The sequence below is a fragment of the Trachurus trachurus genome (assembly GCF_905171665.1).
Source record: "Trachurus trachurus genome assembly, chromosome: 13".
NCBI lineage: Eukaryota > Metazoa > Chordata > Actinopteri > Carangiformes > Carangidae > Trachurus > Trachurus trachurus.
The window spans coordinates 33,588,946-33,603,414 of NC_139892.1; the positions used below are offsets into that span (position 1 = coordinate 33,588,946).

Consider the following 14,469-nt stretch of genomic DNA (forward strand, 5'->3'; position numbering starts at 1 on the left):
CAGTGCAGGGAGCTCCAGATCACACAGAGCTACAGATCACAAGGATCACAGCCACATTTGACCTATATCGATATATGCGATATGGTCAAATTCCATATCCCATTAAAAAATATATCGATATATTTTTTATATCGATATATCGCCCAGCCCTACTCCACAGTGTGTTGAAGTTTTGATTTTGATTACCACTGAACTCGGATGCTTTGAGGGTACTGCAGTGCAGTACATCTGCCTCACTAAATGTCACAGTCTGTCTAATTTTGATCTAATGCCCCTTAAGGACACCTTTAGCAGCAAACAGTCATGGTAGATTAGCTCATCTCATCTGGGCTCTGACCTCCATATGTCTTTATGAACGTGAGCCACCCTCCAGGAAGCAGGGATGCTGCAGAGATGAGTCGACTGAGGTAACCAAGTGAGGACTATTAGTGGTGGAAGTAAGAGCAGAGAGGTGGTGCTTCTAGACAAGTGTGGAAACAGTTGAGCAAAAAGCACGATAGGACAGAATTAGGATTCAGGAGACTTGATGGAAAATAATAGGACAATATGGACATGAAACAGTGTGTGAGAGCCTGTTTTTAAAGATATGGACAAGACACAGAGACAGAGTAGACAACAAGTAGAGGAATATCTGCACTCTCAAAGGTATTTTCACATTCATCACATTGTATCTGAATTTTCCTCAGAAAAGCCACAAAGATGATGCAAAGCGACTGATTCATGAATGGTGTGGCTCCCTGCTGCTCAATGGCAGCATGAAAACCAATATTGCAACAGAGTTGTGCAAACAAGTCTGTACAAACTGAAAGGAAAGAAGGAAAAAAATATCTAGGTCTTTCGAACATGAACTGAATATTCAATCTAGATAACAAGCATGTTTTTCAGTACTTCCCCTCTGAATATAATTGCTTGCTTAACCCTTTGTGGACAGGCAGCAGGCATGAGGGGAACAAGGGGAACAAGCACTTCCACTAATGCCAGTTTCCCAGAATTACTATACAATTTTCACTGAAAGCTGCAGTTAATTCTTGTCCTACAAGTTGGCGCCGGAGCCGACTAAGGACAGAACGAGCAGTGACCCCCGGCAGACAAATTAAGCATTATGTCAGTTAGATTGTGTTTGAGATCTGTGGTGTTTTCAAATCCTTCTGTTTGCTCAGGCACTATTTGCTGATGTTTATTCTTGCCTGGCATGACATTGGCTGGTAGAGAGGGCTCTGATTTACAGGGCACGTGGGCCCAGACAAAGTAACATCTTATCATATCGGCCATGTTGAGAGAAGCTGCTTGTGAAACAGTCTTGTAGTAGGTGATTCAAGTTAAAATCATGTAAGTGTTTTTTCCAGTGTATTTTGCACCTTCATTATACAAACAATGTAATGTTTACATTGCTGCTGTAATACAGTATTTAATGGGTTTGCTATACTGTACCTTTCAGTCAGCTATTGGTTTCCACATGTTGCTCAGAATGAAACCAATTGGTGGTAGGCACATACAACTTCCTACTGTATTGTCAAGCTGTTTTGTAATCAGTCTGTTGGTTCATGCCCTCTCACCAGACTAAAAAGGTTAAAACGGTGAGTCACAGACAGCGTATGGTAACACTTGTGGCTGGCTATTTGCATCAGAGTAAGGGGTGAAAATCTGTCAGCACTATGAACACCTCAACAGAAATAGGGCCTAATATTGATGTTACTTTTAAAGCAATTTGAGGTGTCACTGTGACAGACTATGGTACTTCAGAGTTCTGCTTCAATTTGTGTTTTAGGTATCAACCAATAGGTCATCACAGATCCAGTATCATTAACAACCTAAAGTCTAGAGAGGAACCGTACTATAGCCCCTATAGTTTAAAAAGCACCAATAAACTTGATGCAGAGAGATGCAAGAAAGAAAGAAAGAAAGAAAGAAAGAAGAGAAATAACTAAAACAGACCAGCAGCAATAGTTTCAACCATTTAATCAAAATCATGAATGTGTTTGTGTTTTTCCCCTTTGTTTTCACTCTAGCTGCTCTGCTGTCAACACATTACAGATAAGGTAGAGTAGTAAGTTGTGTTGTGGTCTACAGTGTACATAGTGTTCTACTTCCATTATCTGTGTGTATCTATGTGTGTGCACATCGTCTGTTTGTGTGTCTGTGAGGCTATAATGTATCTAGCAAGCTGCCAGTCATTCATACAGTAGTAAGGGGGATGTTGACTCCTTCTCAGTCTTAAGCTTTGTTTTACCTTCAGACATTTGTGGCTGCAGCAGTGACAAATGACAACCGCCTACAATTTGAAAAAAAAAATTTAAAAAAAAAAGCTTTGCGTGAGGCTTCGCTGCTTTGACTGTCTGTTGTGGTGACAACCCACCCACGAAAAAACATGGGTATTTTTTGAAATTCAAGGGGACTTTTGGGACTGTCGAACTATTGATGCACACTTGATGATAGTGCTTCCTTTCATTTTTTCTCACTTCTGCAATCTGCAGTTGTGCTTACCGACATGTAGGGAATATACATGGTTGCCCATTAAGTTAGAAAATTTTGTTTTCAGACACATTCCTCTTTCTACAGTATTCCTATTATAAAGGTTAATTGTGGTTTAATTTTCACAGTGATAGTATGAGAGACTGATCAATAAAGTTTTGAGAAGATATACACTTTATCTATCAAATATAAATCACGTTGTCACAATCATTTCATAAGAAATAATAATGTTTTATTACAACTTAATGGGCAACAGTGTTCGGTGTCATTTACATTGAATTTGTCATTCTTAATGTATTTATGGTCCCTAGAGGATGAATATTATCTCCAGTTGCCTCACATTTCCAGTAGGTAATTTAGGATTTCACTTATTCTGTGAAATTTCACAATATCTATTTGGTGGAAATGGCTGATAATTTTGTACAGACTTTCATAGTCCCCAGCTGATGAATCCTATGACTTTCAGTAATCGCTCAAATTGTCCTCATATTGATAGAAATGTCGTGAAAACTATTGGCTGGATTGCTGTGCACTTCTCATGATCAATATCTAGCATAATCATCAGGTAATTTGTCCAAATTGATTTCCGAACTGCAAAAATAATGTCAATCAATCAGTCAGTATCAGTCATTTTACTCTTATTCTTAGAAATATTACTATTCTTAGTGCACCATCTTTTGAAATGGTAAAAAAAACAAACATGCAGGCACATACTCATTCTTAAAATCCAATATCCTGCAGGATTTTTGTTTTCATTTTGTTGTTTGTGTTTCAGCCATCCTCCTTTGTCACTTATCTGTCTGATTATCTGTGTCTGACCTGCATCCTGTCTTATTACCTGCTCTCCTGCCCCCCTCCAAGGGTCCAAGGCATTTGTCTGCCTGTTACCAAATATAAGCCTGTTTACTGACGAATCATGATGATTAAAACTGCTTTTAAACCTGAATTTCACTGTAGACAGCAAATGACAAAGTGTCTTCTTCTTAGCTGCATCTTGTACCAAAATAACATTACCAGAAATGACTGCCCTCACAGTTGACACATTTTTGTTCCTTTATCCTTGTGACCAAGATAGACATGACAAGTCTATCAGGGGATATAATAATCCCACTTTTGTTTGGCTTCCTCCGGGTTTCTATTGGCAACATACAGAGCAGTGGACTTAATCGATCCACCTGGTACAATGGAATAAATGTATCCTCACACTGCTTTGTAAATCTGCTGCTCATGGCATACTGCTGTGTGTAAAGCTTTGTCTTCTCTCTCTGGCTGCAAGGCAAATTGGCCCATACTGTGATTATTCATAAGAATGGGGGGGAAAATAAACCTTAGTACACTGAATGTTCAAATTTGTCTGCTAAATAATTCCAAATGGAAACAGGAACTAACGAATAATGACATTTGATGTCCATTTCATTTTCTCTTTACTGTACGTAATCCAGTCTTTGCTGCCTGTGAGGGGAAAACCTTTGCTGGTCCCATTTAACTAAGAATTGAACTGCTCTGACATTTCGGTGTGGGCATGTGCGACTATGTCTGGTGTGTGTTCTTCACAGGAAGGAGAGTATAGTAGCAGAGCAGACTTCACAGGTTTGTAAGTACTATACAAACATGAAAATATGATGCACTGTAACGTCAAAGCAGAAATAACTTATTAAGGATCTGAGAAACAAAAATCAAAATCAATAGTTGTGCTTATAGATTCATACGTCATATAGAGTGAATACATTGACATTAGAATTGGAGGCTAAAAAATCAAGGGTTTCAAATTATTGTATTGTACAAGGACATTCCCTGATCTTTTAATAAAATAATGAAATACAAGGAAGGAATATAATGAATATGACCACTTCCTTCACATTGAGACAATAAACATAAAGATTTAACAGTTTTTAAAGCTCTTCACTGCCTGGCCTCAACGCCAACTATTGAGCTTTTAAATCCTCACAAGCCGTCACATGTAGCCTGAGATCCTTGTGGTCACATGGTTGTACAGAATCCAAGCTAAACACCAGAGGTGACCTCTGCTGTCAGACCATGACCTGTCTGAGCAGATCTATTGAGTTACTGCAGGTCATTGTCATTGTCAATTCTTTCTGTACTGTGTACAGTGAAGTCTGTACAGTAAACGAGTAGGTAAAACTGCAATACTACATCAGAATTTATTTTTGCTGTTTGCACATGTAAAAAGATCAGTTGCTATTTATTTGTTTGTCAGAGTAAAGGATAAAAAAAGGAAATAAATAGATGTTAAAAAAAATCTACGTCTAATATTTTGTGTCCAAAATATGTCCATAAATTGAGTAACACTGTCATGGATGAAATAATAATGATACTGATGCATGCAGTGCCTGATGGAACTGCAAGTGGTACAGTGATATTTTCAGTTAAATAAGTTAAAGCGTAGATGGATGAATAATTTACATAGTGAGGGACAGTAAAAAAAAAAAAAAAAAAAAGGGATCACTGGCTTGTGTATTGAGCCTGGCCTAGTGTTGATCTATCAGCGATACCTGCATGCTACATTGCCCTCTTGTGGATTTCACCATGTCACTTTTCCCTCCACTTAGGTCTCAGGCAAATGTGAATTCAAGTTTATATCTGGCACCATAATTCCTCATGATTGGCTAAGCTTAGAAGATCATGCTCATTCAGTAAAAGAAGAGTTACCATATCTAACATTATCATAGCAAGTGTGTTGATAAAGTAATGTAGAGATTGGGATATTTTGGCTGAAACTGAGAATCTGCATGACACACACACAAACATTTATCCAATAGTTTTGTAGAGGTTTTATAAAGGCTTTTTTGAGACATTTATAAAAGATAGAATGCACAATTACAAATTGAAAGGACTATCTGCAGCACAGATACAAGGTGTAACATGTGGGCTTTATTTTAGCAAGTGTGACTTTGTTCAAATTAAGTGAACAGGAAATTAAACTGTTGTAAAGTAGTTTTCTGGTTGTTGTAAATACATTCACTTGTTTAATATTTAATGTAAATCCTGTAACATATGAAGTAAAAATGTAGTATCATAATCTACTGTATATATTACAAAAGCTAATCATCATCATCATACAGTACTCTTGTACATTATAGTACCCAGAATGAATGGAATTACTGTAAATTATTGCTGAATACAAGTTACTTGAAATCTCATATTTCACAATTTTTTAATGTCAAGTTTTTTCATATTGCAGATTCAGATCAGAAATCAGAAGAACGAAATAGGGTATCAACACAGAATATATTTCAATATATATAAAAATCACTTTCATCTCAATTATAATAATGTAATGATGTATTTGTATAGCACTTTTTGGTACAAATAAGAAGTGCTCCTCATGGGTCATACTGTATCCAAAGCATCAAAATAAAAATTTAATTAAGTGCAACCATAATTAAAAAGATAATAATTAAATAAAAAGGCAAATAATAAAAATAAGTCATTTTTCATTATCAGTATATGGATATATGATTCCTCTGTCCATCATCACCATTATCAACATCACTGGTAATTTTATGACTCCTAAATAAAGCCTGAACCTGATCTTGATCAATAAAATCTCACATGTGATAAAGAGATCACATAGCACAGTGCAGTCCTTACATCAGCACTGGCCCATGAGAAAAGGCTTCCCTCAGACTGGCCAAAGCTTCTTCCTCAGTGATCATTTCCCACTCCTCAGGAATCATTGCTGGCGTCCTCCCATATTCCATTGCAAAATTTTCATTGAATTGCACCAACACATATCTGCGAATTAAAGAACAATTAGCACATTTCATATAGGAACCCCTGTGGACAAATATACTGTATACAAACTGATTGTATGGTAGAAATGTTTATATTCAGGACTTAATTAACCCCACAGTACCTCCAGTAAACGCAGGGCATCTGGGTGTTTGGGTCCCGAGGGGAGATGTCCCAGTCTGGATAAAGGAACCGTAGGTCACTGCATGCCACGGCTGTGCTATCATCCTCAATCATGCTGTCAGGGCAGCTGATACTGGGCACCCAGGACGAGACGTCAGGCAGCATGCATTTGGGCCTGTGGAGCACAGCACTGTGAACCTCATGCCCCATTTCCTGCACCTCACAAGGGACTCCACAGAGAGGACATTGCTTGTCACAACTTCTCACTCTGTGGAAGAGCAACCGTTGGGGCAAAACTGGAAGGCATTTAAGGAGTTGGGTGGCATCCACCTTTTGGGAGAACTCCTGGGCAAAGTCCAACCGCATTTCAGCCAGTAACTCCATAAAATATGTAACAAAACGATCCCATTCTGTGGTGATACTGAAGAGAGGTCCATTGAGACTGGCCCTGGCAACATCCATATCTACATTTCCCCCTAAAATGAGGCACACTCTCTCCAGCAGTGGCTTTATTTCACTCAGTACTCTGCTGGTGCCTTTGGAGGCTTGGCTCACTGCTGATGCAACGTTTCCCACAATTTCTCCAAGTCTATGTTGCCTCCATGTTTCCAAATAGATTGATTCAGATAGGTGATTCATCACAGTCTCCTGGATCCTTCTTGCTATGAAGCTGTCATAGGAAAGCAAGTATTCTAGGACGTTTTCAAAGCTGTCCTCATTTATCAGGTCTTCCAGCAAGCTTTGGTTGAAGGTACGTGGGCACTCATACTGTTTTTCTTTAGCTCGGATCTCTTCTGTGATACGTGCCCCCAGTGGTTTATAGATGTAGTCCAACACTGAAGGTTTGATGACCATGGATGAGAATGCTTGGGCCGCCCTCTGACATTGGTCTCTCTTTCTGAACCAGTAGATAAACTCTGCTAAGGATGTACTCTTGGTTGCAGTAATACATGTCAGAAGGTCTGCGTCCTTAGCATAGCGATCGTGTAGCTTTTGGAAGTCATGGCATGCGCAGCTACAGAGATACACTTTCAGATCCACCTCAAAAGCCGATCTGATTTCCAGAGATTTTTCCTCCAATGCTTTTTCAACATTTTCTAACAATTCAGTAATGTAGCTGTCAGAAAAATCTGCTGCTAAGCTACATTTATTTTCTACAAACTGGTTGTAGTCTTCTATCACATTGCTTGCAAGCTGTTTGGCCTCTAACCTCTGTTGGCGGTTGTTCTTCTTTAATCTGCTGCGTTGTCCAAAGTGCTGATTCTGAACTTGGAAGCCAAATGCCTGGTATTTGCCGATGTCCACAAGTTTTGTCATGTGTTTTTCGAGACCACGATTCATTAGATTCTGCATCAGAATACTTGTCACTCTTGGAGTTATATCATCTGTCTCCGAAGGCCTGAAGTCAAACTTTGACAACACATCACTCCACATGCCCTCAAATTCCTCTTCTAGCTCTGTATCTTCAAGGAGAACTTGGCTTGACCTGCTCTTTTCAACAAGTGTGTGCAGTTTGATCTCTTGTTCTTTTTCCAGCAAAGTTTGGAATTTTTTCAACTGTGTTGAAGAGCAGTGGTTCTCTTTGATTGACTCCAGCCTTTGGATTGTCTCATCAGTTGCTCGCTCCTGGAGGTCACTTATATTGCACGTAAAGATTGGCTCTAACATTTCAGTGATCCCATTGAGAAGGTCATCTTTCATTAAGTATTCCTCTACTTTTGACCTGAGTTTGTCCATCTCTTTTTTGACCTCATTTGTGGCTTCATGCTTTAACTCATTCATAAGGTCTTCTTCTTTTGCAGGGTCTGAATTTGTCTTGACAATTTTCTTTGTTGCTCCCCTAAGCCAGCCGTCCATGTGATCTTGGAAAATAATTTCCCAGTGTGAAAACACTGTGCAAAATAAAGAGAACGCTAAAGCTCTATCCTTTTTCTGCAGACCAAATGAGAATGATTCATTTTTCACTGCATCCCAGACAGCAGACAAACGGACCATAAATTCTGGCAGATTTGTGGCTTCAGACTTGGCTGCACATTTCCTCAATGCCGCGAACAAGGTTTTCTTGAGCTTTAACACAGCACTACTGTACTCTGTATCCACTGGTTCAGAGAGGGATGTGTGGGACCAAGGCCTGTCAACAAAAGTGATGCAGCTTGTGGTCTTGGTATACTGATTATCAGCACTGTTATTTTCTCTGTTCTCAGTCTCTGTCTGAAGCATGTCAGAAACACGCTTTAACTGTGAAGCTTGTAATAGGCTATTTACTCCTTCATTGTGGATCAGGAGTGGGCAGTTGGGCATGGAGCCACATTCCTTGATGCGTAGAAGAGCGTTGACTAGAACAGTAAAATCTGTTTCAAACTCAGAACTTGGATGTGAAGAGATGTTTTGCATTAAAACATCACTCACTCCTGATGCAACAGTGGCAATCTCATTGTCGTGGATCCGGGTATTTGTTTTGTTACCTTGGGAGATCGAGCAGAGACCTTCTACATCAATTAACAAGAGGAGATCACATCCCATGTCTGCTCTAAGGGTATCAGGGAGGCAGAGGGCAACCATATACACCCCCTTGGTCGATCTCTTCCTTCCTTCAGGGAATGTTACCCCAAATAATGCATAAAGAACCTCAGCATTCCTTGCATGGTGCACTCCAAGGTTTGTCAGCACTCGAGCCCTGCGCTGGTCATTAGGTAGACGGCTTGCGAGTTCTGCCAAAACACAGCCCAGCCAGCGCATGGGAATGTTTGAGGCATCTCCATCCATTAGTTCAATAGGAATCCCATAGAGAAGCAAGTCAGCAGCTAAACCAGGAAGACGTAACACATTGTGGGTCCCACTGCCAGGGTTGATGTGTGTTAACTCGAAAATTAGGCCCATCTCACGCAAAAAGTGCTCAAGCCCCAGAGAGGATGGATCAGGATCAAAAAGAGTTGAACTCACATCTACCTGAGGAACGGAAACATCTGGGCACATTTGTTGTTCAGCAGTCACATCTGATGTCTCTGGTGTCAGTTCTGGTTCATCTTCCTGTGTTGACTGGTGGCTCAAGGTCCCTGTTCCTCCAGACTCTAAATCACTGTTTGCCAGTTCTAGTTCACCTTGCTGTGTTGACTGGCGGCTTAAGGTCCCTGTTTCCTCAGACCCTACATCACTGTTTGTAAGTTCTGATTCATCTTGCAGTGTCGATTGTCGGCTTAAGGTCCTTCTTTTTTGAGATTCCAAATCACTGTTTGTCAGTTCTGGTTCATCTTGCTGTGTCACTTGGTGGCGCAAGATCCCTGTTCCTCCGGATTCCAAATCATTGTTTTGATTCTGAAAGACTTGATCTGAAATTTGTTCTTCAAAACTGGATATGTTTTCAGCTTTTTCTTGAATCTCTTTCTCACTTAACATCATATATGCCTGTTGGTCAGTGACTGGGTCATGTGTGGGTTCACTGTCTAACTGTTGATCAGATACTTGCAGTTCAGCATCTCCAGGTTGCTCTTCAGTTCCTTCTTCTTCAAATGAAGAATTTGTGTAGAAAGTATCACTGTCCTGTTCGCCATTGCTTTCATTTTCACGCTCATCAGAATGTTCAGGTATGACATTTCTCCTTTCTGTCTGCAGATTTGTGAATAGATCTTGTGCGCTATGGACAGTTTGTTTAGGCTGAAGCCTCAGTTTCATCCAACATAAGAAATACGTTCTCTCCATTATGTCTCTTGTGGAAAGAGCATCGGTGAAAATCTTCATAGCTGGGGTCATTTTGTAGCCACTCAACTCAACTGAGATGTCTATATTTTCTTTTTGCAGTTTGGGGTCAATTTTTGCCTCTTTCCACAGTTTACTCTCTGTCTTTTCTATTTCAGCCAGTTTGCGCCATAAATGCCCCTGCAAAGGAAGCTGTCTCTCCTTAAATAGAGCTGACCCCTCATCTAAACCTTTCAATACTTCTTCTGCCATGGCCATTGCATTTTTACAGACTGCCCCTTCATCTACACTTATACCTAGTTGTTCTGCTAACTTTGCTGCTGCCTCCAGTGTGACAAGTTTCAACTTATCTGGTAACAGTTCTTTCAGTGTGTCACACAGCCTATTAGCCAGTTCTTCTTCAGTCAAACCTCTCCCTTGCAGCACTTTTTCCTCAGGTAGTCCTATGTCTTCTTCAAGGTGTTCATCCACAAATCCCACTACGCTGTTCTCATTTCTCTCATTGTCTGAAAGATCAACCAGAATGAGCTCATTAGCCACATCTTTGCAGGAAGCAAGAAGTTGTTTATCTTTCTCCCTAAGATTCCCACAGAAAATAATCACAGCAGAAGAAGCTTGACATAGAAGCATGATGCTTTTCTCATGTTTACTGGCATCTCCACGTAGGTTTGAGATGACCACAGGGACGGGGAAATTATCTCTGGCAGCATCTCCAGTAGGTAGAGACCATCCAATTTCTACCAGGCCATTGGAGAGTTTCCGTTGCAGCTGTCCTCCATCCATTTTCTTGTGGAGAAATGTTTCATTGCAAGGTCCACTTATAATGCGGTTGAGCACCTGTGACTTAGACACATCACAGTCACCAAACTTCATACAAGAAATCATTGGCATGTATGTACTTGCCAAATCCCCCTCTTGAACCTTACTGTTGTTGTTGTTGAGAGAATGGGATGTCCAGGGGCTCATAACACCTCTCAAAGGCCAAAGAAGGAACTGACTGGGTTCTTCTGGATCTATGCTTGGTAGGACTAGAGGCACAGCAAACTTGCATTGCACCATGCGAATAGCCATCTCCTGCTGAAGAAAGGTGTTGGAAGACATAAAGACAGCTGTAACTAGATCAACGGGGTTGATGGCATGGTGACTTTCTTCTCCAAAACCATTTGTCATTTCCTGGCGTGAATTGTTGTTCAGAGCTCTACTCGAAGGCTTGCAGCAAGGACTCCGGGCATCAGGGCTGAGCAGCCACAGACGTTGGAGGAAAGCTTTTGGCAGATCTTTGGGCTCTGTGGGAGCTTTGATCTCCGTAGTCCATGTATTAATGCCCAACATAGATGCTGGGTCAAGTGGTGCAGTCTTATAGGCCTCCAGGCCCAGCTTCTGCAGAACCTCTGTCTGGGCATTTTCCTTCGGAGGTTCTGGTTTGAAAACAATATAATAATTATCATATAATAAGGGTGAACATAATTAATTTCTGTCATGAAACATAACCAAATGGTTTGGTTTCATGGTTGTTCAGCACACATGTAGCATAGAGCCAAACCATTTGAACAATTTGAAATAATTTGGATTGGCAAAATTATAGGTGGGAAGACAGTCACAATAGAGCCACTGCATTGGCTTGGTTTGCAGCAGAAGCATTTCTTCTGTACAAGACCTCTCATCATAGATGGCAGATATAGGCTAATACATTTTTTGGGCTTGGATTGTAAACATGTTTGAGGTCCCCAAATGGTACTCTACCGACAGCTTTGAATATCACATTTTGCCATTAACCCCTGATTGTAGGCATACATTTATTACACAAAAGTACAAGAGGAAATTCTTTTGAATGGTTGAACATCAAAATGTCTACCTCTTTTAAAAACAACAACAACAAAAAACAGGATGCATGGATCCATGTTCATTTTCAAGACAGGAGTATTCACACCATATTCAGATAAATTGTTGTTTCCAAATTAAATACATTTCTATCTGCTACAGTACAACCCCTGAAAAACAAAACAAATAAAAAAATAAACGTACTTTTCTTCTTGCTGCTCAGACGCTTAATCTTCAGTGACATGGTAAATCCAGCTGAATGTCTGTTCCCTGTGTATTAAATGAGTTTTCCTTCCGCAGTCAGCCACATCACTACTAGTGTGGATTGTTGACTGGAACCCTGTGATTAAAAATGTAAACATAACCATTAGTGGAATATAAAAGGTAGCACAATGCAGACAAAAGTAGTTTCCTTGGGCTTAAATAATCTTCATGAAATGCTTGTGTGATCATCTTGCCATCTCCTTGCACATGCCTTCCAACTCACCTTATCCTGCTATTATGGTAATACAGTAAACACCACCCCATCATTCAATCACAACCTTACATGGTTTCCTTCAGCCAATTAAAAGCTGTAAAATGTACAAATTATTCTCTATCCATTGTCATTCATATGTCTTTTCAGCACTGTAATTAATATAAGACCAATTTAGACTGCTTCATCTCAACCATGGATACCAGAAAATCTTCAATCAAAACATTTTATCAGAAGTTATCCCTTGCATTAGTTTGTGCTTTCCTTGACCTTCATTACTCATCACCATTGTTTAGGCTGGCAGCATCACCATCATGGTTATTCACTTCCTGTTGGAAATACCACATGTATCTCTGCAAATGTGAAAACGTATACTTTCCTTCTTCATCTCGGGGGACTGTTTATTGTGGAAAGTACAGAAGAGGCCGTTTGGCCAGATCTGCATTACCCTGAAATTTTTCATCTAAGAGTCTCCTCCCTGTTTCGTTTTGCTCTTTGCAACAATAAAACTTAATCCATGAGAGGCTAAGCGTACTGTTATATGCTGATATAATGGCCTCTCCTCAGTAGGAGAAACTGTCAGAAAGATAAAGCACTGCTCTGATAATGAGGTGACTACCCCTTAGTTTTAGCCTACCACCTCACAGCTCTTCAGAACTCTTAAGATTAATTTTGAGTCTGGATACTTTCCATGTGTGATAAGTGACCATACTTCATTGTTCTGGAAGCTGGAATATTACTAATATGCAGCTAAAATACCTAGACAGGTGTTGAAAATGAGGAAGAAACTTATTGTTTAGTACAACTCACCACAAAACATACCAGTTCTAAGTAAGGGTAGCAAAAACATAACGTAAGGATACTCCATTAAAAGTAAAGGTGCACCATTTAAAAGTGCAAGTATGTTAGTTGTAAAATGTCCTCGTAGAGGTAGTACATAAATTGATCGTGTTAAAGAAAAACATTGATAACTGCATCTGTTATTTGAGTAAATGTAAATTAAAAACAGTTACAGTAATATGCAGTAAAATGTCCTGTGAGATTATTGCACTATTGTTTTTAGTAGATATCAATACTGATGCATCAAAGGGAAATTATCATGTCACTGCTGTAGTTGGTCAGTGTAGAACTAGATTATTTTTATACCTAATATAAATTTAACATAGTTTAATGCATGTAAATCTGGGGGTCAACCAGTGGGTAAAGGTTAGATTATATGGATTTGAATAATACAATAAAGTGATTTGCATCAAGATGTCACATTGTTGTACCATTCATGGTCTACTGCACAAAGAAAGCAAAAAACAATTGGTCAGAGTAATTCATAGTTAAGTGATTAATTAGTTGATCCATTCATTACTGGTTTTGTGGATTTGTCTAGAAAGTGTGAAGTATACTAGGAACTCATTATCATACACATGCTCACTAACATGCTATATTAATCTGTTTTAGATAGCTGACTATTTGCTCATTTGTGTTTGATTCTATGTTAATCTGAGTAACTGCTTCACTGTATTTACAATTATTCAGTTTTTTTTTAACTCCTTTGCTTTTAAGTATTACCTTTGTAACTCATTTGTACTCTTCAGTCTGATAAATTTTAGGATCTTAGGAGCTCTAATCCAGTGTGAAGATACTCAATGCATCCTCAACCTGTGTTTGCTGTGCACACATCCTCCTGCACAAAAAATATTTTCCTCATAAAATAAGTTTGCTGTTTCACAGTACAATCCCCTCAAGTAACACGAACACATTGCAAATGCAAATAATTATCCCTGTGATAGTGTCAGTCTGTCTATATTTTTTTCTCCAAGATAATAATGTTCTTACCTATTTCTCCTCATACAACTGGCAAGAGAAAACGAGTATCCTTCACATTTGATCTGTGACCAGGTGGCTTTGTGTCTCTGTGTGTCAAGGCAAGCTCTTATACCTGTCTGTCCAGTCATGACATGAGACGCATTCCTTACTACACTTTTATCTGATCCCATAAGTACAACATGAACAACACTAATATGCACACAGACCCACAGTGAAACACGTAGGCAAGAGTGAACAAATGAGACTAATGATTATGTAAAAATTCTTTAGATGACAGGCTTGATACTCACACTTGATAACAGGCAGGC

General features: G+C 39.5%; 3 protein-coding genes across 3 annotated transcripts; all 3 read right to left on the reverse strand.

Moving 5' to 3' along the window:
- Positions 1-6,080: 6,080 nt before the first annotated feature.
- On the reverse strand, positions 6,081-7,782 carry LOC310996372 (uncharacterized protein; the record flags this gene model as incomplete). Its single annotated transcript, XM_083985748.1, has 2 exons — positions 6,081-6,228; positions 6,350-7,782. 2 exons carry the CDS (start codon positions 7,780-7,782, stop codon positions 6,081-6,083), a joined length of 1,581 nt encoding a protein of 526 aa, XP_083841874.1.
- Positions 7,783-8,452: 670 nt separating this feature from the next.
- On the reverse strand, positions 8,453-9,324 carry LOC310996373 (up-regulator of cell proliferation-like; the record flags this gene model as incomplete). Its single annotated transcript, XM_083985749.1, has 2 exons — positions 8,453-8,479; positions 8,614-9,324. The coding sequence occupies 2 exons, from the start codon at positions 9,322-9,324 to the stop codon at positions 8,453-8,455; spliced, it is 738 nt and encodes a 245-aa protein (XP_083841875.1).
- A 467-nt stretch (positions 9,325-9,791) lies between these two features.
- Positions 9,792-12,109, reverse strand: LOC310996374 (up-regulator of cell proliferation-like; the record flags this gene model as incomplete). Its single annotated transcript, XM_083985750.1, has 3 exons — positions 9,792-9,851; positions 10,471-11,462; positions 12,070-12,109. The coding sequence occupies 3 exons, from the start codon at positions 12,107-12,109 to the stop codon at positions 9,792-9,794; spliced, it is 1,092 nt and encodes a 363-aa protein (XP_083841876.1).
- Positions 12,110-14,469: the final 2,360 nt, after the last annotated feature.